The sequence below is a fragment of the Cibotium barometz genome, chromosome 59 (assembly GCF_041138505.1).
Source record: "Cibotium barometz isolate CiBa-2024 chromosome 59, ASM4113850v1, whole genome shotgun sequence".
NCBI lineage: Eukaryota > Viridiplantae > Streptophyta > Polypodiopsida > Cyatheales > Cibotiaceae > Cibotium > Cibotium barometz.
The window spans coordinates 1,606,528-1,633,748 of record NC_141104.1 but is presented as its reverse complement, the minus strand read 5'-3'; the positions used below and the strand labels follow the sequence as shown (position 1 = coordinate 1,633,748).

Genomic DNA, 27,221 nt, shown 5'->3' with positions numbered 1-27,221 from the left:
ATTCATTAAGGGAAGGTACCCTTCAGGTGATAGATGGAATAGTTTCTTCATCTTTTGAGCCACCTACCTCTCTGTCATGCTTTCTTGAAGTTCTTGTGTAGTGCCCTCACTAAACACAATGAGGGTTAGCATGGGAGTTATGTGACAATTTTTGGGTATTTTCTATTTACATGAAAAACCAGGGTTAGCATGGAAACTTAGTTTTTTACAATGAGTAAGTATAATTTTTTATCTCGAATATTAAGAGTTGAACACTATTAGATGCACTGAATCTCTTATCTTAGTAAATTTTCTTAGCATGGAAAACTAGGGTTGGTTTTTCACACCGGGAAAAACTTAATTTGGAACACCATTATAATTTTGAGTTGTTTAAAGTATGGGAAGTGATTGTTGAAAGTATGGGAAGTGATTGTTGGTATCAAAGGTCAAGGATCAATGTTAGAAAGTTAAATCTTTGTATTGTTCTAACGTAAAAACCCAATCATGGCATGAAAAATCACGGTGAATTTAAAGGTGTAGTTTTGGCTTCCTACATGATTTGTGGGTTGATGGATTTAGAGATGAAAAGTAGGATTTTGGCTTATTTTTTCAAATGCCCTCGTGTGAAAAACTAGTTGTTTTTTGTTGGCGTGAAAAATCTATGCATTCAATTGTGATGTTAGAGATTTTTTGTGATTTTTATGTGGCGTAAAGATAGAGTGGTTTTCACGGTGCACATTTAGTGTAGTTTTTGGGTTTTAGGAGTGTTATTAATGAGAGTGGCACAATAAAACCATGCATATGAAAAGCCCCATACATGCAAAATAGGAATCGACAAATGGAGGATATGTGATACATGTTGTCTTGGGATGGGCAAAGAAGTAGCATAATATAATAAGGGCATAGTGAATGTAAGGTCCCCACCCTAGCTGGGTCAAGGGGTTCCTTTTGGTAGGAAGCTAAGTCCCCTTGTCTTCGATTGAAAACACCTCAATCTCTTGGAAATACGAGGATACGAGAAAACAAAGGGACCCAACTCTATCTCATAGGGGAAACGTAGTCATCTTAATAGGAATCTATTCCTCCGATCGAACGGCACTCAATGTGTGTGATCAAGGATGGAAGAAGTCCTCACTTGGTTCATAAAAGCCAATACCTTTTTCCTCTTTTCTTTACAAGGCACGGCTGCTGGCCTATTCCCCTAAAATGAAACTTTTTTGGCCCTATTCTTACCATGGATTGTTAACAAATAAATCTATTGGAAAGTTACCCGACTCATCGGACCACCCATCCATAGGCGCCACCAGGGCATCCATCCACCCACTCACCCATTTGTTTTTGTTATCTAATTAGATCCTACCACAGTGTGAAATATATAAACATAAGTTCTTTAATCAAAGAAGTTCCATAATGTTCCTTAAAACAGCCTTCGAAAATAACAATATTTACATCAAACAGTTCTTACAAACAACAAGATATTCATAAAAGAGACCCTGAAACCGAGTCAACAGCCAGCTCCAAGCTTCCACGTCGATAGACATGTCCAAACCACCAATGATCTAGAATTCTTTCTTCCAACCTCAACCAGCTTGTCATACCCTACAGACCATACTCCCTCGCCATCGACCAGTTGGTGAAGGCCAAGTTGGCCTGTCACCCCTCAAATCATCCTACCGCTTGTACCAAACCCTCCCGCTCCTCAGAGAGGATGTCTACTGATGTAGTGGGCTAAATCGCCGCACTAGCCTAGGTCCATAGAACTAGGCAGCATCCATAATCACATGTACACCCTCAGAGGGGATGTCTACTGATGTAGTGGGCTAAATCGCCGCACTAGCCTAGGTCCATAGAACTAGGCAGCATCCATAATCACATGTACACCCTCGTGGGGTGAAAATCCAATTCCCAATGGCATTGGAGGGGATTACCATGGGCCGACTCCCAGGCTTGCTACTGCCTTTGCCTACCGACTATGCAAGCAAGAGCGGAGTTAGCTAAGTAGGGGAGAAGATGTACCTACAGATTAGCAATGAAACCAGCAAACATATCCATTGAATTCAAGAAAAAATCTTTTCTTTTCAATAATTCATTGAGCAATAAGAAAACAACATCAAACACAACGATAATCTTCTTAGCTACAATCCTTGTCAACACGAAAAAAGAACCATAAAGTATTTCGAAGAGAGATTACTCACTCTCAACTTCGCTTACTAGCCTCACTTAAGAGCATATACAAGGACAAAAGTTGAAATTCTCCATATTAGAGCCTTAATCTTTTTAAGTTAACTTAAAAGAGAGGTGATGCTTCTACAATGCCAATTTAATCATTATAAGTAGTGGGAACGTAACCTTGCTAAGTCTAAGAATTTTAACTTTAGGACACAAAAGGAAGAAGTAGCTTACATTTAAGAGATTTACAAATATGGCCAACCTGGTTGTCATCTGGAAAGGGGTGAAGTCATTTTCATGGATGCATGCCACCTCATTTTCACCTTGAATGACGTGGTTCTTCAATTCGACAGAGTTTCGGTGCCATAGTAAGGCCCATGTTTGCAGAGAATAGAAAGAGAGTGTGGTGGATGTGAAATGCTAAAGACCACTAGGAGAGAGAGAGAGAGAGAGAGAGAGGATTCTAACAATCAAATAGATTTGGGAACGGACACCATTTGGGCTTCCAAAAGCTTGTCTAAAATCCTAATGAGAACAAGGCTTCAGCTTACCTTTAAGTCTATTCACATGGGGGGCTTTTGGAGAGGGTGTCCTTAGCTAGAGGGCTCACAAGAGAGAAAGAGACCTAGGTATGTCTAGCCTTGGCTCAGAGAGGCTAAAAGGGTTACTTTAAGTCTATTCACATGGGGGGGAGAAGAGAGTAGGGCATGTCCTAGAGCTAGAGCCTAGCCTCTACGTGAGTGCTTACCTCCCAAAGGGGAGAAGAGGGGGTTTATATAGCTGTGGTGGGGAAGGGTGCCTACACACGGAGGGAGTGCCAAAAGGGGGGACAAGTGCATCTCAGTGGGGGTTCCATTTGGAGAGAGTGCAAGCAAGGGGGCAAGTGCATCCAGGTGGAGGTGCCATCTGGGCTAGCTGCATGGGTAATATGTGTGTGTCATCACGTGTCCAAGAGGGGTCTAGAAGGGGTGTACATGCACCACCTATCCATGAAGGGTCTAGAGGGATGGTGAAGGTGGCAAGGGGTACACATACGGAGGCATGCCCTAGGGAAGGATGGTGGGCATTGTCCAAGCAGGCTGGTGGTGGTGGGCAATGCCCGTGTGGTGGGGATCCGAGGTGGTGGGCGCTGCCCGTGGATACGTGCATGCATAATTTGGCAAGAAATGAGCTCCCAAGTGTTTGGGGAAGGCATTCGTAGCTAGGCATTGTATGTCACCTGGGTAGGGGTCGTGGTGGGGCCCATCGTGCATGCACCCGAGGGTGTTTGTTGGCTCGTCGAAATTTTTTTAGGGAAATTGTTTGGGATTGCCTCGAGCTCCCGTGGGAACTTTTCGTCCATCATTTGGATGTCCGGAATGCTACTAATTTTAATTTGAAGCCGCCAAATTTCAAAACTTCGTGGGTCGATTTAGGCAACTTTGGTTACTCTTTTTAATTTTAAAAAAAAAGCCCTACCCGGGGTATTGTCGTGCTTAAGATTTCAAATTTGAATTCAATTTTCTGATTTCCTAAGTAGTTCTTAATTTGTAACCGCCTCAAAATAGTAGCTTCTCATGGATAAAAATTAAGAACTAAATACAACCATAATGAATTGCCTAAGCTATACTTACAATGGATATGCCATATTGTGCTCAATGTGCTATATTTACAATGGGTATGTTACAGTGAAAGTAGAGATAATGTTGTGTTTGACCAATAAAGAAAATAGGGTAATAAGGAAAAAGATGTAAATCAAGAATCATAAGCAAAGTTATGCTCCTACCTAAAGTTATAGCTTGATAAATGATGATGCTCAAGGTGGAAGTAATTTCCTATTTGTGAGGGCGAGTGCCATATGTTGAAAGCGATGTGGCGGTACAGCAATGGAGAGATGTGGCGGTACAGCAATGAAGAGATTTGAAAGAGAAAAAAAAAATGAAATGAAAATGATGCAAGAAGGAAAATCAACTTGAGATTTTAGGTATAATGAAATGAACAAGGTGGTGAGGATAAAAGCACTAGTTGACACGTGTCAAATTTTTTTGTACCTTGGGAAGCGTGTATTTTCACGGCATGAAAACTTCAATAACTTGCTTCTTTCTGGATTTTTCCTTCTTCATGATTATCAGAGAATATATTTTACACATAGATATGCCAAAATGTTATGTTCTAGAAAAATGCACATAGTTTATCACACGATGTAAAAAAACCTCTTATTTGTATATTTATTTTTAGTCTTGAGAGTTGACATGTGTCAAATTTATGTTGGACTTTAAAAAGAGTATATTTTCATGGTGTGAAAAACTTCAATGACTTGCTTCTTTTTGGATTTTCTTCTTCTTCTTGATGATGATTATAGACTTTATTTCACACACATGATGTGTACTAAAAACCGTGAAAATGTAGGGTAGTTTTTCATAGTGTGAAAAACCTCTTATGTGTTTTTTCTTTTTTATTTTTGTGATGTTGTGCTGATAGTGAGTATCCATAAAAATTTGAAGTTTTCACACTGTAAAATACTAAATCATTCATTTTCCACGTGTCTTCACCTCAGATAATGTATGACAAATGTTAGAGAAAATGAGTCTCTCAACTGTCTCTGACGTGTCCTACAACACTGAGAACGTTGGATGACGGAGGAGCTGTTGTAAAATCTTTGTTTGAAGGCCCTCGAAAAGCCCGTTTGTTTGTTTGTGCCAGCACTGAGAAACACTATTAAAAGAAACCTCCAAACTAAATTTCAAGTGAACTTACTCTTTCATGCGATCGCATTGTGAAAAACTCAAGACCGTGATCATTGTTTCACAATGCGATCGCATTGTGAAAAACTCAAGACCGTGATCATTTTTTAGGCATTGGGTTGTTGTGCACACATCATATATTGAAAAACCTGCAATTGCAAGGCAAATACAAGGTGAATTTCTCACTACTATGAAAAACCATGAAATTTTTCCACCATAAAAACCAAGCAGGATTTTAGGTCGTAAAACATTGTTGGAGTGTCGTGCATACATTTTTGGGGTATTGGAATGTTATGCATACATTATATAAAAAAACATCAATTACAAGGTGTATTTTTTACCGTAAAAACTTTGAACTTTTACACCATGAAAACCTAGGTAGGATTTCATGGCGTAAAAAACTCAATTATGTGGAGACCATAATATTGATGACAAAACATTGACATAGGTGTGGTGAGTGGATTTTGGTATGTTTAGACTCAATCTAGGAGAGTGATTAATCACAATCTTGTTGAGAAATGTGGTGCCATCATGGAGCACAAGGAAGGTAGGGAGTGAGTCACATGAGCAAGAGAAGGAGTATGCACATTAGAAAAGGAATAGACTAAGGGTACATTGGCAAAGATTGATTTGTATGGTCATTTGTAAAAGGTGCAATCAAAGGTCAAAAAGGTAGCATATGGAAAGTGCAAGGGAGCACATGTATTGTGAGCATTAATGAACACATGGTTGGCACTAGGGTGCACACAAAGCATGGATTAGAGCCCTTCCCAAGGCTATAAATATGGGTGTATGGAACTTGATTATTGCAATGAGATTATGTAACATTTTGTGAGCATAGCATTTTGTTAACATCTTGTTTACTTTCTTAATCACCTTATTATTCTCCTTAATCATGTCTTTGATCACTTGCTTTGATCCTCCTTAGATCCACATTTGTAACAAATCTCACTCTAGAAGACATGTGATGATGAATGGATTTTGGCATGTCTAGACTCAATTTGGGAGAGTGATTGGTGATGACGATCTCTCTAGAAGATAATGCATCAAACCACCCAAGATCCTCCTATCAGTTAAGTGTGGGATTTGGTCACTTCACCAACACCCACTTGACTGTATTTTCCTAAAGAGGATTGGAATCTATTGAAACCACTAGTGAGAGGATTGGAATCTATTGAAACCACTAGTGAGAGGAATCCATGGAGTACTCTTCAAAAATTCAAGATCAAATTGATGAGGGGATTATATCCTCTCTCATGAAATCTAATAGCCTTTTGGACTATGTCGAGGGACTATTTGAATTGCAACCTGAAACTGAGCTAATTTTGGTCAAGCAACGAGTAATTAAGCTAATTAGGATCAAGTAATAAGTAACTGACCTAATTATATGATCAAGAAATGGAGTTACCAAGCATTGCTGGTGGAAGAGGCTAGTGGAAGAGATACTCAAACTGTAACCCCACCAATAATGATTATGCAACCACATACTCTTACAAGTTTCTTGGAACAACCCCATTACACGAAGAGATGATACTAGTGCTCTTACAACAACTAGAGACTATGAGAGAGGCACAACTACAAATATAAGTGCTCAATTGCAAAAAAGTAAGGCTTGGATTTATGAAGAGATAATGCATAATTCAAGAGGCATAACTAGAAATGCATGTGCTCAATTACAAAAGCAAGGGTTGGATGTATGAAGAGAATGCATAATTAGAGAGGCATAATTATGATTAGAAAATGTTTAAGGCAAAACTATATATACAGATGCTCAATTGCAACAAGCTAGGATTGGATGTACGAAGAGACAATGCGGAATCAGAAATAATGAGAGACTCCAAACTCTAGACTCAAGTTGATTCTAGTTTAAGTTTTGAGAAGATGTGGTTGCAAAAGCCTAAGATCTCACTCAAGCCCTTGGGTATGCCACCATTAGAGCCATTTTTAGAATGTTCAAAAGAAACAACTCAACCTGACATTATAGAGCCTAATCATGACAATGAAAGGGCCTATCAACACTAAAGAGGATATATTGAGCCCGAGTTTCTCACACACATGCATGAAGTAATGTCACAAAATTATGGGAGAACTCTCATCGATGACATCCAAGAACCAATGGTGGATGACACTCCCATAATGCCTAATTTGGGGCTTATATCTCAATACATGCATGACCCACAAAGGAACAAAGGACAAAGAACAAATATAGGGGATCTTCTAGGACTAACCTCACAACTCAACTGCCCTTCCCCCAACTAATTTATTGAGAATGGCTATTGAGGTGGGAGTGGCTAGGGAACTAGGAACATCTTGTGCACCAAACAAGACTATCATAGATGAAGCCACATCGCATTGCTAAGACAATGCAAAGCTTTATGGTGGCTGATGCAAACATAAAGAGATCTTTGAAGCAACATGTGAAACATATGGGCCAATATATGACTTAAATTAAAGTTCATTCTTTCTCCCTATCATTATATGGGAAGGCTCACCAATAATACATAGCATTAAAGATTGCACACAAAACCAATTTCACTACGCTTTAAACCGTGGTCGTCCTAAGTTTTGCATGAAGTGGTGATAGATAAAGCCTAGTGGCACAACTCCATAATATTAAACAACATGAGTACAAGTCAACAAGAAAGTGTCTCAAGATTAAAACATACAAACTCTTGGTGTAAACTTTGGGAGAGGTTAATCGGTGATGATTAACTATTGCCATGTTTTCATAAACTCTTGTTGTAAACTTTGGGATAGGTTAATTTCCATATTTATGTAAGGGAATACAAGACCCAAAGATGCATGATTATTTGCTCTTGTCCAGACTAGCATCATTAGATAATTGTTGCAAAATGGCCATAGAAAATGAAGACAACGTGTTTGAATGCACACCATCTTGAGTCTCAAGTTGGTGCGAAGTCAAATGATACAAAGTCTTCCTCATTAGTTGCGCACCATCTTAGATCTTGACTCATCATGACTCTAGAATTCAAGGAAAATAAGTAAACAACATGACCATGTCAACAAGCAAGCACAACCATATTAGAAAAGTAAAAGCTAAAAGAGGTAACACGCATCTCTACCCACTCTACCTAGGAAGAGAGCTAATCTAGTATTTAATATGTAGACATATGTAGAAATAATCACATGAGCATTGATGATTGCCCACATCTACGACCCAAATAAATGCTTCATTTTACATGCATTTAAGGAATCGCAATACTACCATGCCCTCGATCCCATCCAATAGTTCAATTGCCTACACCAAGGACCCCTTTAGCTTTACCAGCACCCCTAGTTCATTCCAATATGGCTACTAGCCATGTATAACAAAATGTGTAAAAATATCCAAGGGGTATGTACAGGTTACCTATGATGTACCTATACCACCACTAGTCTTACAACCACAACCATCTCCAAGGAGTATGTAGGGGGGTTCCTATACCACCACCAACAGTCGTACAACCACAACCATATCCACCTAATCAAAGTAAGGAACTCTTAGAAGAAAGTGAGTTAGAGATGAACAATAACTACTATGAGGAGCTTCATGATATCATGTGCATGTTATTTAAGGAGCTACATTGGTACTAGTGTGCCAAACCACTGTCTTAATGGAAAGCATAAGGCATTAATTCAATTGTTATATGAGGGCTCCATTGTAATGTTTCCATTGCCAAGGACCCCACCAAATAGCGAAATGTCCACTTAAGTGGTTATATGCCAATTCAGCCTAAAGCTCCTATGTACGAATGTTCTAGATTATATATATTCCAAGTGTGGAGTGGATCATTTGATCAAAGATTATTCGTACAAATCAAGTAGGGAAGCACCAACTTCTACCAATCTTGCCATAAGCCTTTATATAGACCCATTAAAATATTTTAACTCGTGCTTAGGCTAGCTACTAATAGAGCAAAGGTAGATGTTTAGCCAAGGGTGAAACTATGGTTCAAATTTAGGGATGGTCCAAACGAAGAACCATAAAAACATGGTCAACATGATCAAGTGAAGATGTTTATTACTTAAAGAAACGATGACAGACCCTAATAATAAAAAGGACTTTTGACAAACCTATAACCCCTGGAGGAGTTGGTGAAAGTTTGAAACTATAAAAGCCCAATGGAAAAGTGTAAAGAGAAACATGAGGAAAGACTAAGTGCTAACAGGGCAACAACTACATTATATCCACATAATGAAACTATGAAGGGAAGGGTATTGAGTATTCGCAAGCTAGTCTTTGAAGAAAAAGAAGGAAGAGCTTAGCTTTTACAATGGCTCAACACGAATGTTTCAAAGCTAAGATCTTCCTCCTATTGAAATGTTTATATGTGTGATGAAAAGAATGAAATAAGATTGGCCACATCCCATGCAAAGCCCATGATCAAGATCTTAACCATTTCTTATTCTTTTTCTATCTAATTCTTTAGAAATAAGGATTTTGGGGAGACACTGATTTCATCTTTATTTATAAACATTGTCAAAGCTAAGATCTTAGCATAAATTTTATTTGTAAGCTAAGATCTTAGCATATATGATGTTATTTTGAGCAAACCCTTTAGAGGAGACCCTTTATGAGAGAAAGCCAAGTCGGTGACATGGCATTATATTAGATTCATTTCACTTTATTAGATTCATTTACTAAAGGATACCCAAGTTCTAAAGGTAGACATACAAACATAGAAAACACATCCACCAATGCATACCCAAGTTCTAAAGATTTATTTACTACAGGATACCCAATGCATACCCAAGTTCTAAAGATTTATTTACCACAGGATACCCAAGTTAGATGTATCAACATAGAAAACACATCCAATGCATACACAAGTTCTAAAGATAGACCTACAAACTATCTGTTGCACTTTGTTTTGCTATCTATCCTTTTGTTGTGCGTTAATCTTATACTAGTTTTATGATTCAACTCCAGAATGGGTCCACATCAAAGTAAAAGCTCCAGATGCAATGGATCAGGCCTTACCGGATTTTCATAAAAATTTGTAAAGCATATGCTAGATATGATGCCACCACATATGACTTTTAAGAGGCTATTCCCACACAAGACTTATACAAAATAGCGGTTGTTCACACACATTGGAACTGTTTTATTTAAGGGTTACATTCAATCAATCATGTTTGGTAAATCGTGTACCTACATAAAGTGTGCCTCCTCGTCCTTCTAGACACCATGGGTTGTAGATGTGTTTTGAATAGTATCAACACCCCTCTCGATCCTTGTACCCCTCCTGAAGTGCAGGTCTCCCCTCTGTAAAACAATTCCCACTACCCTAAGACATGTGGTATGCCTCTCTCGAGGCTCTAGTGTGTCTTGGTGTAGAAGATGATATCTCCTCCCAACAAGAGTCTCCCTCAATCCTGCTTGGTCGAACCATAGTGTACCCTCATAGTCCCATGAATGATAGTGGGAGTGAGTACCATGGATGATAGTGGGAGTGAGTGGGAGTGGAGGGAGGAGGGGCTATGTTTCTTCTCTACTTCCTTCTTCACCACTTCCGCCCATTCCCTCTCCCTCTCTTTTGGTGGCCACCAAATCTTCCTGCATTTTGGTGCTTTCCATCTTCAAGACCTTCACTTCCGATAAGACAAAGGGTTAGCTAATGGCCCCCTTGCAATCTTGGAGTTCCTTTCAGAGGTCATGCGATTCCGCTTAAGGATAGATAGCTTTTTCTTGAGCTCCCGGAGTTCTTCTCTGAGTGTTTGGTCTCTCGCAGGTGTTCCCCTTTAGCATCTGCCATTTCTTTCCCCGTCTGGTCTTCTTAAATCAGAAAGATGCCCCGGACGAGTTTCATCCCATCTCGAATCCAACCGCCCATCCCTTTATTCTCCTTGTTGGCGTTTACATCGGCCTCCATCTTCTCCACAACCTCCTTCAACTTACCCTGCATACCACCCCCTTTACTGGAGCATGTCATCTTCTTTCCTCGTGTTTCTCCCCTATGAATTCTATCTTCTATATTCGAAAATATGTGTTGTGGATGCAACGATAATCGAAAAAGGGCAAAATCGATTTTGCTTCGGAGAAAAGACAAGCTGTTGGCTGGGCAACAGAGAGAGAGAGAGAGAGAGAGAGAGGAGCGAAAAGAAAAATGTTCCGCAGGCAAGCGATAAGCAACTACTAAGGCAGAGAAACTACAACGAGGACTCTTGGTGGGCAACGAAAGAAGAAAAATGGGCTACAAAGAGAGAGAGTTGGTGAAGAGAGCAATGATGTGCTACGGAGGCATGGTGAGCGACCAAGAAAAAGACACTCGACAACAGAGAGAGAGAGAGAGAGAGAGAGAGAGAGAGAGATGGCAAAACCCTAATTCCCACAAAATAAATTGCTAGAAGCCTTAATTTCACACAACGCAAAAAATGGCAAACCCCTAATTTCACAAATCACAGCAGATGGAGAAACCCTAATTTGTGCAACAAGGCGTGGTGAACCCTAATACGTGAGCAAAGAAGAAGAAGCCGCCCTTTTTAAGGTCATAGGAACAATCACAAGAGACCAAATATGATCCAACCGACCAGACTGAGATTCGAACACAAGTCGTGTTGAATAACAACTCCATGAGCTAACCAATCTACCACACTTGGGTGATAGAAAGAGAGAGAGAGAGAGAGAGAGAGAGAGAGAGAGAGGAGAGGAAAGGAGTGGGGGTAGTATTTCATATTAGCCTAACCTCAGTTTTTTAATTTACTACCCTGACTTAAAAATAGATATTGTAGGCCATCATAATAATTTCATTTAGGCTATGCTTCAACATGACTTTAACTTTCAAGATTACATAATGTCTTGCAGTTTGTCAATGCTTTCAAAATATTGGACGACTTCCTCGTGTTGGTCATTAGATGGCCATCAACATCAGTAGAAATGAAAGTCCAACAAATCAGTGTATCATGGATGCACCCACATCTCACCTAACCAACTGATACAAGAAGAATGGCAATTGTTCCATGACTTTGCATGCAATGGTCGACTCTGACCCAATGATATACGTGAGTTCCCGGGGCCTGCAAATGACAAAGATGTTGGAGACATCATTTCTCTTTGACATCACAGGTTGAACAATCCATTCTTCACTGAAAGAGAATATAGCATAATAGAGACTATGGCTACTATCAATTGTTGTGGTTGCTTTGTCGTAGGCGCGCTCCCTTCACGCGCACACAGTTTAATCAATTGGAAGGCTGTTGAGCATATGGAATCCAAAGATTATGAGAATTCCTGTAGTTTAATAGGACCATCAACCCTATGTGAACCCACACCCACCTTTATAAGAACCACAAGGCCATAAACATGTTGACCCTGACATTCATGAGACTGCACTCATGTGAAGCCACCCATCTTTTACCCTCACACAAGGCCATAAACATGTTGACCCTGACATTCATGAGACAGCACTCATGTGAAGCCACCCATCTTTTACCCTCACACAACGCAAAATTTAAAATATTATAGAGCTCAAATTGTGACAAAATCAAGTTTATCAAGCCAGTGTAACTCTTTAAAACTTCAAAACAACGTTCCAATCAAAGAATATTAAATACATTATAAAAAACTCAAATTCTGGCCAAATAAAGTTTGTTAAGCCAGTGTATCTCTTAAACTTCAGCCCATACATCTCAATAGCACAAACGAGCTTGGACTCAATCTAGCATTGAACCAGGGAAAATAAAGCAGTCCTCACACAACATCCCACAAGCTGCCAGCCAGCTATTCAACACCTAGTACTCTGCCAATACCCAAGGTTGAAGTACCTGCATCAAAAGGTCTAATCCACCGCTACCCTTCGATGGCCTGCAAATGTACCCATGAAGTTTATGAGAAACGAATGATTGCCTGCATGGTATCTCGCATGCTGCCTCTCGGTTCTACTGCATTCTCCCACAGGAGGCAGCATAAAACATGGACTTGGTCTTTTGCTGCTTGCATGTGCCATGATTGGATACAATAGGACCTGCCTTCACCTACACTTTCAGTTTTGCTGATCAAGTTCATTAACCCTGGTGAGGGCACCTGTGTTCTGGATCTTGCACATTTGGGGCAGTCCTACATATTGGCCTCCTCCTTTCTTGCACATCAGGGGAGGCTACATTATCGTCCTACATGTTGGCTTCTTCCCGTCCTACATCTCATTCTGATGGTTTTCTGCATGCCATGCAAGATCATAATGGTGAGTTGTTTTCTGCATGCCATGCAAGATCATAATCGTGAGTTCTGTTTTGTAGAACACAAACCCATGGTTAAAAGCCAAATGACAAAAAAAAGTGGACTTAAGATTCCCAAGAAAAAAGTAAAGCAAAAAGCATGAACAAATGGATAAATAGCAACAAAAACATGAAGCTTTTGTGTACAGAATAGCGAGACAGTATTGAGAAAACCTGGGGAATCTGCGATTAGATAAACTTGAGCACCATCCACAGTGGAGGTGGTGTTGAGGCTGAAGACGAATTTCGCAAGGTGGGAGTAGAGAAGTGCAGGCTGTCTCATGAGGAGGCATGTTCCACATACCTTGTGAAACATTGCTACAGCCCCAAATTCTGAGGTAGTAAGGCCGGCAGCCTCTTTTTGAGGTCCTGTGAATAATCAAAGGTCCACTTAACTGGGCGCCCATTTGGGAGGCCTCTCTTTTAAACTGAAAGACTGAGCGTCCGCTCCTATAGTTGAATGTATGCTTAGCACTTGAAACAGACCTTCATGTGTTATGAAGGCATTCTTCTAAAAACATTTCCGTTCTGCACAACCTAGAGTCCAACAAAACAAATGCAAAAACTATCCCGCCCACTCTACAAATTATCCCCAATCTTTGAAACACATTATCGATCAAACAACAAATAACCTTTGCATTCAGATTGATGAGAGCCAAACAACGGAGTTGAAACCCACCTTAAACTACCATTCATTTAAGAAAGAACAACAAAATTGCAACTCTTACTGCAAGCTTTCAGCTGTCTTGAGAAGATCAGCTCAAAAGAGCCAGAACCTGCCAGGGATAACCGCACCTACTCGTCCACACCAGCCCAAACTCTAACCACTCTATCATCTACTACTTTCTGCTGTATTTCATTGACTGTGTCCTACCTTGTGTTGTACACTTAGCTCTGATGCATTTAAAGCAAGAAGGTGAACAGCCAAGATATATATCATAGATCGCCACAAGCAATGCAAACAGATCAAGTTCCATCAAGCTTTTTCAACTCCTTTCTAATGTGTTGATTTGGAATGACATTATCAGCTCTTATCCTATCTAAGAATCCGTAAGGACTCATTCGTGCATTTCCATAGGCCTTCAGCAAGACACAATATGACCTGTATGCACACGTATATCCAGCATCCTTGAGGTCTTTTACGACCTTTTCTGCATTCCTTACATCACCCTTGTCAGCAAACCATTCAAGCGCTGCTTGAAACGAAGCATACCATGGCCTTCTTCTGATAGATGCTCGACTAGCTTTCTGGGCTTTCAATAGAGTTTCCATGGCTTTCTGCTCTTGACCAGCTTTCAAATACATCACTACCAGCTCATGATAGGTTGAAGGGGTAGGATTGAGAGATGCTTTGGTTATTTGTTTCATAAAGCTTTCCCCCTTCTGGGTCCTCCCCAGGTTTGCATACACGGAAAGAAGTGCATTGTACTGATGCACACTCTTGCTACCAACTTTCTCTATCATTTCCTCAAAAATCTCTTCAGCTCTGTCTACATTTCCAACCTTTCCTAGTGCTCGTATCATAGCTATGTAATCTATCGTTGCCACTTTCGGCCCGCATGTTACCAAACCCCAGATTCTTTCAAGATCATCTTCTTTCCCCAACTGGCCATAAAGCTTTAAAAGCAAAACATTTACCACCCGTCTCCTTCTGAAAGGGCTAAGCTCTACTCTTTTCACCGCCTTCTCTGCCTTCTCATGCAAGCCAGCTACGAGGTAACCCTTGGCTAATATTGCAAAGGTTGCAGCATCAGGCTTCACATTCTTATCATCTTTTACCCGAGACCACACTTTCTCCATTCCAACAGCATCACCTTTTCTTGCCCTGACATCAAGTATGATATTGTAGGTATACACATCCGGCTCTATGTTCTTCTCATCCATCATTTGCAGCACCTCTGCTACTCCTGCCATCAATCCATTTTTCTTAAAAAGATACAACAACTGATTGTACATATATGTCCTATGTCCCAGACCAAGCCTTTCCACTTTCTGGACCAGATTCATTGCATCTTTCTCCTTATTTTGATCGACATAAGCTGTAAGTAATATGCTATAAGCCATAGAGCTTTGAAATGGCTTGGGAATTGTTGCAAAATAGTCAGCTGCTTTCTGTACACCCTGAACCTTGGCTATTAGTTCTACGCGAATGCCATAATCCATGTCTGTCAACTCAAACGGCTTGTGTGTCATGACCCAATCAGATACCTGCACCAAAACATATCTGAGGTTAGGACTCTACACTGACAAGAAAATTAACAAGTTACAAGCTGGATGTTTGTTGTGTTGCTGATGGTGTTTAGCCAGGGAGCAACAACACGAAGAACCCCTAAGAAGCAATCCCTACCTTCAAAAATAGTCCTGGATTGATTGTCAATGGTGTAACAAACAAGAAAAGAGATTGGAGATTGAAGCATGGTTGGAGGATCTTATCACGCAACGCACCCCCCCTCCCCGCGCGCAAGAGCACCGCACCGCCCCCGCAAACCCCCTCAACCCAAAACAAAAGGAGGTTGGACTACCTGCGTCCCCTTCACATGCTGCCCAACACCCTGTAAGAATTCCTCTTCTTCCACCCTGTTTGCTCTGAGCTCTAGGCGTCACCCTCAGGCTTTCAGGCTAATGCACAGTTGTCCCCCCCTCCCCAGAACTTTGCCCCCCTCTTTTTCTTCTCCTTCGCTGGGTTTCCCACCTCTTTTCTTCTCCTTTCAAGGTTGTTTTGAGCCATCCGCCCTCCTGATTTCCTCACCCCCTCTCATTTTTCTTTCTGCTTCTTCCTTGCATATCTGAGCCATATGATACAAACTGGGACCATCATCATCGTACAACCTATGGCGCCTTTCGAAAGAAAAAGCTTTCAGAGAGACTAAAATCCCCCCCATCCACCCCCCCCACGCGCGTGTGCGCGCAACCGGGTCACGCCAGACACATGCTACCCTCCCTTGGACTCTGAGCAAAGCACGCAGGAGCCAAGACCGAGCGGTAGAAGACCAGATGTGTGCACGCGGTTGAAAACCAGACTGTCCAAACAAATCTTCTTCTCTCCTCCTATGGCCAAGAGCAAAACAATTTCCAGCCAATATATTTCCAAAGCTCTCTCTCTCTCTCTCTCTCTCCCACATCACCAACATCAGGTACAAGAGCATAATGATTGATTACCCCACTTGTGCTGGTTTCCCCACACACACAAAGGCCCACACCTTGACAGGAGAGGGGCACCAATATTTCCTTGGCCGATCCCTTTGTAAATAGGTAGAGCCTCTTCAATAAAGTGTCCGCCCACTTATTAATAAGTGTGTACCCTGTTAAAATGTGTGCATCTCATGTGTTGTGCGGGAACTGGGACATATATAATATAAGGGTTAGCCACTTTATTAAGTTGTTCTTTGTTAATGCTAGTCGTGAGGCTTCATGTAGGCCTGGTGCTTTATGGCTACCCTACATAAAGGCCCCTCTCCCCTCCTGTTGTAATCATCCATTGTCCACCGCATATTGCTAACCCATATCTTCTGGCAAGTATTGCCCATTGTAAACCTCTTGCTAATATCAATGTGATCTCGTTTGCAATCTCTCTCTCTCTCTCTCTTTTCTTGTTCATGCTTCCGCCTGTGCACTCCAACATAATATCATCGCTCTAGGTCCCGGCAGCTTCACAGCGAACCCCTCCTTCCTCCTCCTCCTCCTCTTGCGTTTTTGTGAGGCTGTGTTTTTCCAAAAGGTGGCTGCCTTTTTTTTCTTTTGGTGGCTGTTCCGAGAGCCTCTTCTCATTAGCGTTTCTTTTCTCTCGCCGTGCTCCTACCCCTGCACTCTCCTGCAAGGCAACAAGGTGTTGTCTAGTGTGGCTGCATTTCTACTGCGTTAACCGTTTTCTGCAACGGCTGGTGGTGAGTGGGCAGTATTTTCTGCAAAAACAGGAGTGGAGGTTGGTTTTGCTCACATGTGGTGCTGCCTGATAAACGGCTTTAACAGCCCTCCTCTTCTCTAGCTTCCCTACCTTTCGGTTGGGTGTTCCCAGTGGGCCTATTTGCTTCTGTTTAGCCCCTATCTACCTCAGATTTCAGAGGGCGTTGATCGGTTCTCGTGGTCGATTTCATTGGAAAAAGCTGGAGAGAAGTCTTGGAGTGCTGAGATTTGAGGTCGTACTTTGGCGTTCTTGCGGGCAGAGTTCTTTTGCTGTGGATATGGGTCCCATCTGTACGAACAAGGAGGACAAGCTGGATGGAACTAACTATGCTCATTGGAAGCTGAATATACAGGTCTGCTTCATTCACAAGGGTTTGTGGAATATTGTTCATGGCAGTGAGAAGAAGCCTGAGCGTCCCCAAAACTCGAGGCGTTAGACCCAAACTCAGGAGGATGAACTTCTTGACGTGATTCTAAGGCACCCTTGGCGCTTGTGAAGACCATGACGAAGGAGGTCTCACCGGCCATGCAAACCCTAGGTAGTGCACATGAAATTCGGTCCAAGATGGTGGATCTCATGTAGCTTGTATCCAACAACCGTTCCAGGCATAGATAATGAGTCCTGAGGCCTACTGCAATGTCATGTCCAGGATCTTGGCACGGACCGAGTCCCTAGCCTCACAAATGCAATCACAGGCTCCAAGCAGAAGATAGAAGTCCAAGCACCAGCCTTATGGGCACCCAAATGATGACAGAGGCTCATCCCAAGACACTATTTGTATGGTGCCAGATTTACATTATTTATGTACTCATCACCATTCACTGAAGTATGTTTGCAATCAGCCAACTTGCAGGGCCGTAAAGCCAGATGGGTAGAACTTATTCAACAGTTTGATTTTAAGATCCATTATCGTAATTGGGTTGCCAATAGCCTTAGTGGGAAATCACATTCGATCCCCTCCCTTAGTTGCACAGGTCAATAAATTTCAGATTCCGACATATGCTATGATAATGCCGCTATAAGTCGGTGCATGTGACATCTGTGAAATGAATGAAACATGGTCCCAATAGAGCGAATGCTTAGTTATGGGTTGCCAAGAAAAGCAACCAACAGCCAGAAAAGGGGCAGGAAGGCACGCGGCATGTTGAAACAACTCCAGCTTGCACATAACCGGCTCATGTAGATGTGAAGTTTTGAAACTGGTCTGCTTTGGTGCTATTTGCCTCCTATTAGTAAAGCAGGCCATTGAACGCAAATTTTGTGTCATCTGCACAATGTCCAGCACACTATCTCCCGTCTTTTCCTTGTGCTTTAGATGATATCTGATTCACCTCCTTATGTGACCAAAAAGTGGCTTCCCCAGCCTTTATACTTGCACCTTGCTGCAGCAACTACTGAAGGCACCAGGAGACATTATTGGATGATTCTCCTTTTTTGTCCCCACATCCCACCCTATAAATCTGCAACCTAAACAAAAGTATACAAGGAAATAGTATGCTAACCACATTTACAATGCATGTGATAACCCATTCAAAGATGATCATATGAAAAATCACTCGTCAGTGAAAGAAAAGGTTCATTAAAAAAAACCTCTAAAGCTCGCCAATATTTTCTGCGTCTTCGTAGTACTGTAATGGTGAAAATTATGACAGCCATGGAAATGGGGTTGCCCTCAGCAGTCCATGTATCTAGTACATTTCTTAAAGTTAATGACTTCTTCTCTGCAGCTTGTTCAAGTCTCATCCATAGAGGACATTTCTGGTCACCTGTGTCCTCAGCTATATTGTCGGATGCCATATCCAACGGGCTTCTCACTTTGAGGTCATCATCGCCTTCACCATTGACCTTGTCATCATCCGACGAGACTTCTTCTTCATCATGAATCGCCTTACGTTGTGTGGAAGTTCTCTGCTGCTTCTCTGTGCTTAAATCTTCATCACTCATGTCCTCATCTGAAGAAAGAACGTCCGAAGCATCACTCCCAAGCTCGTCCTGATCATTAAAATCACCCTGGGTCACAAGATCTCTTTTGATTAAAGGCCTATAAGTGGACCATAAATATGTGAATGAATGTAAAGGAACAGGACTCCACACTGGCTGCGACGAAGCGTAATTGCACACCAAGCTCCCATTACTAAGCCTAGCAAACCTGTTAACAGTACCACAATCACTGTCAGCAGTACAAATTTTCATGAAATATCTTAGCTATACAAGTAACTTGAAATTTTTCTGATATGTAGACTGAGATCATACAAAGATCTTAAATAAGAGTTGGCTCATCACATATTACAGGGGCAATGCCTCCAAAAGAGCCCAGAAAGGGCTGAAGACAGCTGGAACAGCCACCTGTCATAGCTAAAGTATAGGTCTTGGCTTGCCTTGCCAACTTTGATACGCACATCCCTATAAAAAAATAAAATACTCCGCAGTTTTCAACATTTCTTTCAAAGAGCACAACCACCCTTGCCTTTTTGTATGAGAAGGTTGCATCTTGATACTGAACCATCTCCAAAAGTAATGCAGTTACCTTGGCCCCTGTGAGCAGCTAGCAACTCTCTAATACACAGCGTCCAACATCCAAACTTGTTTACACTGCAACTTATCAGCAAGTACCCATCATTTCAAGGAATCTGCGAGATTTTATAAAGGGGAAGTCGTAGAAAAGCTGGCCCCCGCAACCTTCGCGTGCCTTCCACCTCCCCCTCTTCCATCAGGCTGCACCCCTCTGGCGCCCTCGCCTATCCAGTGCCCCCTCCCCCTTCTTCGCACTGCTGTCTTCTCCTGACCCTGCATTTTTCCACCTCAGTCCAACCTTTGCCTCCTTTGCCTCATCAACTCTTGCCTTAATTCCCCTCTTTGCCCTGCTGCTTCCCCCTCCCCAAAAAAAATCCTCTCATCTTCCTATCCAGATGTTTACCGCTCTCAGGGTTTTTCTTATCCGTGGCAAGTTTCAGCATCTTTGGTCTTGAACCCCCCAGGAGGACTCCATGGCAGCCACTCCGTCATCCCCAACCAAGGCCGCCGTCCCTTGCCTCTCCTTTTTCGAAGAGGATCTCCAGCTCCGCACTTCAACAGTTGCCTCTTTGGAGGCCTCCACTTTGGTATCAAGATTGTGGGTAGCCGCCCAACGCACGCACAGTTCAAGAATTTGCTACAAGGAAGCCTTCTTGGTGCGCTTGGAAAGATCAACGACATTCATCCTCTGGGCCGTGGCTACTACCAAGTTGAGTTCAGTTCGCCTGCATTTTCGGATAGAGTCATGTAGCTAAGCCCTGTCGCACTGTGTACGGCCCAGGCCTTCTTTGCGAGGTGGCAGCACGGCTTCAACCCAACGTCCAAACCTTTGGGTGGCGTCTCAAGCTTTCCTCTGAGGCCTAAGGAACGAATACCTTCCTCTCCTCCCAGTGATAGCTAGTACTCTCGCGAGGGTTAAGGAACCCCCCCCCCAAACCGCCGCGTCGGCTCTTGTACGAATGGTTGGGATTCCATCCCTTCGTATCTGCATTGCCTCCCCAAACTCAATGCCTCACACCATGTCACTCCCCAGTCTGCGCGGGGACCCGGGGGAGTGGGGGGATTTCGCAGAGTTGAGTATTGTGGCCTCCCAGGCCAATGGTTGATCTATCGCAAACACCTCGCTAGAGTCTGCCTCATCGGCAATCCAAGAAGCCACATCCAGGTGTCTCCCCCTCCCGGGCCCAGTTCAGACCTTCCCCAAGGGGGTGGGCAGGACAAGGGCCCCCATGTACCAAAGGACCAGGCCCTGAGGAAGGCCAACACAAAGAGTGGGAGACCACTGACCCAAGGCGCGACCACTGACTGATGTCGAGAGCCAAGCGGTGTTGGCAGCAAGTGCATCGGGCTAGCAGGATTCGATTGTGCCAGAGAATCGTTTTCAGCATTTATCTCGGCAACCCCCTTACGGTGATGAGCCTTCCACAGTTCCCTCAAGGAACCCACCCCCTCGTCCTCACCCCTTCTAGTGACCGTTACCTCGTAGGACCCCCCTCCAAGTTTTCAGCCTCTCATGGGGATTGCTAACCCTCCAAAGCATGCATTGGGCCTAGCCTTGCAACCACCCCTCCGCCTCCTCCCCTCTCCGTCGTTTGCTCTGACTCTCCCCTCTCCGGCTATAACAGAACCCCCCTCCCACCCCCCCCAACCAAAAAAAAAACCCAGCACCTCTCTAGAGCACTCCGACTGTGCCAGATCCGGAGCGGCGACAACCGGCCAACTCCATCCGCCGGTTGATTCATCATTTTTCAGAGCCGATAGAGATGACCATCACTACCTCTCCCTTCGTCCGTCTCTGCCCTCCCCCCCGCCCTTCGTCCGTCTCTGCCTGCGCCCCCCTTCGCTCTCTCTCCCGCTGCCTGCTGTGCCTGCGCCTCCCCTTCGCTGCCTGTCTACTTGCGCCCCCTTCGCTCTCTCTCTGCTCTCCCCCCCGCCTGTGCGCCCTCTTGCACCCCGCCCTTCGTCCGTCTCTGCCTGCGCCCCCCTTCGCTCTCTCCCCCGTTGCCTGCTGCTGCTACCTGCGCCTCCCCTTCGCTGCCTGTCTACTTGCGTCCCCTTCGCTCTCTCTCTGCCCTCCCCCCCGCCTGTGCGCCCTCTTGCACCCCGCCCTTCGTCCGTCTCGGCCGTCTCGGCTCACCCTTGCCCCCTTTCCCCAGCCACCCTTGCTCACCTTTGCCCACCCACACAACCACCCTTGCTCAGGCGCCCAAGGCAGCAACATAACTCTCCCCTGCACCTGTAGCTGAGCATCTTGTAGATCGCATTTTCTGAGTCTCCCCAAAGGGGAGAGGGTACCCTTGAGGGGAGACTCGTTCCACCAACAACCCTCTCCTTTATCAACAGCAACACATGGGAAGTAAGAAGTCTTTTGCCTCAGTCACACCGCTTCACGATTACCGCCCATTCCTCCACCCGTGAGCACGCCGACACCATGGGAAGCCTACCTCATGCAAGAACTGAAGAAACTCCAGGGAGAATTAGCAGCACTGAAACACGAGACTAAATGAACAAATCAACGCAACTCCAGATCCAGGCTCTCCGAGACGAGAGAGCATTCGCAGGGGAAAGCTTCCAGTTCGTCGCACCCAGCAGAGGCATGCAAATGAGGCTATCCAACTCATTCACACTCAGATTCCCGAGGCACATGACGAGGATGCACTAGACCTTTCGATGAAGAGGGCAATGGTATCAATGATGGAGGCATGCTCTCTTCAGAAGACTCATCAGCTCCATCTGATGATGAGATTTGAGACTCTTGCCTCGAGACAACTGTAGTGTTTCATTGTTTTACTTTTTGCACTTGTGGACCAAGACATGTGCTGTAGACATGATATTTGTACTCTCTTTTATCATCTATGACTTTCATGGTTCTTGCTTATATCACTATGACATGAGGTATTATGTAATAGGCTTGGTAACTGATTTAAACTTTAAGTAATGAGGTTCACTCTTTATTTTAAGTATTTTGGTTGCTATGTCTACAAAATATTCAGGTTTCTAGGACTGTTTACAAATGGTACGTATTGTTTACGTACCTTAAAATTTGTTCCGTAGTACAAAAGTACATTCCGTACGTACTGATAGTGTGCCGTACACTACGTACCTTTCCACCTTGCTACATAAAGAGAAACTGGCCAACCAGCATTGTCGTGCGTATATATACATACATGTGTAGCAAGTTCGTCAACATCATCTGCACTTTCTCAACACTAGGCGTCTACAGAGGCATAAACTGGCCACCGATATCTTCAGCAGGTATTGGGTTGTGAATAACGGTTTGCATGCACAATCATCTTTTGTACCAGGGATTCAGTTGAACTCTTCTTGTACATAATAATAGACAGTAGTTTTAAGGACTCTTGTGTGCGTTGTGTGTAATTCCGCTGCACTTATCTCTGAAACCCTGGCACATAGGCACGAGTGTTCTACATGACTGCATTGCTGTAGTTATGATAATGCTTGTAGCCTGTGCACAGAAAATCTAAAAGCCCTTGCCCACAAATTTAAGGTTGACAAATGCTTACCACAAACCGACACTACTCGGATCCTTTTCTACTGCATATCCGGAGACTTCATATTGTAAATCAAGAAGAACAGGCTATCCCAGTCATACAGAGTTGCATTGCCATTTCTCCAGAAAAAACCAAATCTAATTTTAAAGACAAGACTAGAGAAAACCCTTGTGAAACTTTGAAAGTTGGGGCAAAGCATCTAAGTTAATCCTGTTTAGGGTCTCAGTTAATCCTGTTTAGGGTCTCAGAAAGATTAGTTATCACCGATTAGGATTTCAGAAATGACTAGGGCGCCAGAAATCTTCATTCAGGTTTTGCAAAGCTTAGCCCTACTTTATTTTTAAGCAGCTTACCAGACGATAAGATGAGGCCGTCTCAAGACGAAAATTTGATTAGCATAGCTGCAAATCTAAAATGTCCTGTCTAACCCTAGTGAAAACAGAAATGCACATAGCTGCAAACCCTAGCAGCCTAGAGAGAAAACACGGGCTGTAAGTTCATAAAACTGCAAACCCCACCTGTCATGGGTAAGCCTGGAGTACCGATGCACAGAGAGGAGAAGGGAGAAGGAACATACTTAATTTGCTCGTTGATGGTGGCAGAAGAAGTGGCGCGCAGCTGAACGAGCTGGTCCTCGACCTTCACGAAAGGCTGGAAAACGATGCCCGTTAGGGTTGTGTTCACGTGGTCGGCGGCGAACGCGCGAAGGGAAGGGAGTTTAAAGGTCACGGAAGGCGATGCAGACGAGGGCAAATGCTGTTTGAGGGCAGAACGCGAGCAGAAAGCTCGCTGGGCCTTAAGAAGCATGGTGATGAATGAAGACAGGAGAGCACAACGGAACCCACAAAGGTATAATGGCCATGACACATGCCTAAGACTACATATATAAATTAACTAATCAGGCCCTAACGGGCGGGCCTGATTAATTAATTAATATATGGGTAAAGCTAAGCTAAGGCTAAGGCTAAGGCTAAGGCTCTCTCTATTCTACTCACAATCTCTTTCTCTTCTATATGCGAGAACAACCAAGCCTCCTGCCCCCAGTCTCTCTCTCTCTCTTCTACCTCACGAACAACAAAGGCGTCTCTCTATTCTACCAACAAGGAGTAAAGCTAAGGCTAAGGCTAAGGCTAAGGCTCTCTCTATTCTACTCACAATCTCTTTCTCTTCTATATGCGAGAACAACCAAGCCTCCTGCCCGGAGTCTCTCTCTCTCTCTTCTACCTCACGAACAACCAAGGCGTCTCTCTATTCTACCAACAAGGAGTAAAGCTAAGTTAAGGCTAAGGCTCTCTCTATTCTACTCACAATCTCTTTCTCTTCTATATGCGAGAACAACCAAGCCTCCTGCCCGGAGTCTCTCTCTCTCTCTTCTACCTCACGAACAACCAACAATTTGGACACAGTTTACTGTTTAATCCCACACCTCCACATCTGCTCCCCAACAATTATGATCACTTAGCGATTGTTACCATGGTTAGCTGGAGTATTTGCACCAAACACAAATTGTGAGTAGAGTCGTCTAAAATAAAATCTACACCCTCTAGCTGCATACTCGGAGGAGTGGACCAAAGATAGATTTACTAATCTAACAACCTTGGCAACTACTACATATGGTAAATTTTAACAAATGAGATCAAAGAGCTACCTTGTAGTTCCGTAATATGGATCGAGGTCTTACCACATGAAGTTCATCATGTGGACCAAAGGCATATTTACTAATATGACAACCTTGGCAAATACTACTATCCAAATGGTGAATTTCACCAAATGAGATCAAATAGTTACCTTGTAGTCATCAAATCTGTAGGTGACTTTGGTAAAACAGAGATTAAGCTTTCAATATTTGGTCAAATCTTGTGTTTCTTGGCTTAATCCTCTACTAGACTCATTGCTATTGATAGCCTTGAAAGCATTTGAGCTCATTTGAAGTCTAAGGCCCCAGATCTGGACTCCTCGCATACTATGTGGTTACCCTTGATTTAATGTAATTTTTGGTAAAATTGTGCTGATAAATTTGTGATAATCACCTTTTGGCATTTAACCCTTGGTTAATGCTTGTAAATCTCACTCAAATTCAAGATTATTCAGAGCGAGAGTTGCATTTGGGAATGTGCATAAGAATGGATGCTATATGCATTATGTATTGGGCACATTACATCAGTGTAAAAATGGGATCAGACACTGCCCTTGTCTAGAATAAGGCAAGAGGTAAGACCTCCCGCATAGATTTGGGTTTGCATTGCATAATGACACAAGATAAACATCAAAAGCCCAAAAGAACTGTCAACAAAACATTTAAACATGTTGCTCACATGGAGCACGAAGACCTGACAGACAAGCTCATGGCCCCAGCCATGAAAGAAGAAGAACATCTCTTTCCAAGAAGAGGATCCACATCGAGAAGAAGATCTAAAGGAAGTATTGAAGGAAGACATGGACGCGTGAAGAGAAGCTGCTACAAGAAAACTGAAGGAAGAGGAAGACATGGACGCGTGGAGAGAAGCTGCCCCATGACAAGAAGACTGAAGACAAGAGAAGATGTGAGGCTCCAAAGAGTGAGGAGCCATGTGAAAATCTCTGAGAGAGAGAGAGAGAGAGAGAGAGAGAGAGAGAGAGAGAGAGAGAGAGAAAAACCCCACAACCTAATGTAACCTACCCCAACAAAGTAAAACCACCTCTGAGCCACCGATAATGTAGGCCACGTGGTAGATAGATGTATGTGTGAGCACTTTAGTCAAGGTCGCGGGCACTTGTAGTAGCCTTGGACACATAGAGAGAGAGTGTCAAGGACTATGAGTTTAGGGACTTGAGGCACTGGTTGCGGGCTATCAAGTAAGAGAGAAACTTGGTACAGGGTCCAGGTGTGCTAAGTTAACTTGAGGGGAGGTGTGCTAGACACTGGTCGCGGTAAGAGGGAAACTTGGTATAGGGTCTAGGTGTTCTAGGAGTATTCACTTGAGGGGAGGTGTTGAAATATACAAGTGAATAGGGTGTGTGCGGGAACAAGCCCTTGGTTAGAGGCTGTAAAAGAGAATGTGTAAATGAGAAAGAAGCTGTGAAAAGGTGAGAAGAATCTACTGGGAGAGAATAAAGGGTAGCATGAGAAGATTTAGGAAGTGTGGAGATATTATGGGAAGTGTGGAGATATTCTAGGAGAGGTGGAGAGAATCAAGCAAAAGAGGTGGAGTGAATCGAGGAGAAATCAGTGGGATTTGATGCTTGGATCTAAACTCTATAAATTGAGGCATTGGCCTAATGAGATTTTGCTGGATTTTGATTATCCATGCCTACATTAAGCTATTTGTTAATTAAAGAAATTCCAACATTCTCTTTTGGGCAATAAATTTACTTTTCATGTAGATCATCAAGCTTTGGTATTTTTGGTCAACAAGCCCAATTTATCAGCAAAATTACCAAGATGGATGTTAATATTACAAGAATTCGAGTAATCAACATGGAGTCACAGATTTTCTATCCCGGTAGACACTGGAGAAGCTTTGAAAGGTGTATCAGATCAGTTATTGGATGCGGATTTGTTCTGGATTGCTACAGCTCCACATTGGTATAACAAAATGCTTATGTTTGTAACACAAGGAAATTTGCCAAATGGTATGACCAAAGATCTTTGGAAGCATTTAGCTCTCTTAAGTAAAACCTTTTTGGTAATTGTGGGTCAATCACATAAAATGGGCATTTATCAAATAATCCGTCGGTGTGTCCAAGCACATGAGCAACAAGCAATATTGATATGGAAGCACAGCAAGGTGTAAGTGGTGGCCATTTTTTTAGAGAAGTAAAAGTTTTCAAGCTAGATTGCGGTGGCCTACATTGATGATTAAATGGAAGTTTGCTAGAGAATGTGATGTTTGCCCCAGTGATTGGGCCAGCCAAGTGTATTAGATTGGATGTCCCACAATCTAGTGCTTCTAATGGAACCTTTTCAGAAATGGGGTCTAGATTTTGTCGAGCCATTTAAATTGCCAGCTCAGAGATCCGACAACAAACATATTCTGCTAGGCCACAAATTATTGTACCAAATGGGTGGAAACCAAAGCATTAAAAGATAATAAATCCAGTTCTATTGCAAAATTTCTTTATAAAATGATTATGACCATATTTAGATGCCCAATTGAGTTAGTCAGTGATCAAGGAGGATATTTTTTGAATGGAGCAATTAAAAGAATAACTCAATACCATATGATT

At 42.9% G+C, this 27,221-nt stretch overlaps 1 protein-coding gene across 4 annotated transcripts; it reads right to left on the bottom strand.

Annotated features, from left to right (window-relative positions):
* Positions 1-12,366: 12,366 nt before the first annotated feature.
* LOC147605362 (pentatricopeptide repeat-containing protein At1g80270, mitochondrial-like) lies at positions 12,367-23,881 on the bottom strand. Of its 4 annotated transcripts, XR_015265134.1 has the most exons (5): positions 23,593-23,880; positions 18,580-19,138; positions 13,814-15,293; positions 13,260-13,454; positions 12,367-13,026 (listed from the first exon to the last, which is right to left on the bottom strand). XR_015265134.1 is itself a non-coding variant. In XM_086793163.1 (3 exons), exons 1-3 carry the CDS (start codon positions 23,820-23,822, stop codon positions 14,052-14,054), a joined length of 2,031 nt encoding a protein of 676 aa, XP_086649289.1. In that variant the 5' UTR covers positions 23,823-23,881; the 3' UTR covers positions 13,695-14,051. The 4 variants fall into 4 exon arrangements, 1 of the variants encoding a protein (XP_086649289.1); XR_015265133.1 differs by having other exon boundaries at positions 12,367-13,454; XR_015265135.1 differs by lacking the exon at positions 13,260-13,454.
* Positions 23,882-27,221: the final 3,340 nt, after the last annotated feature.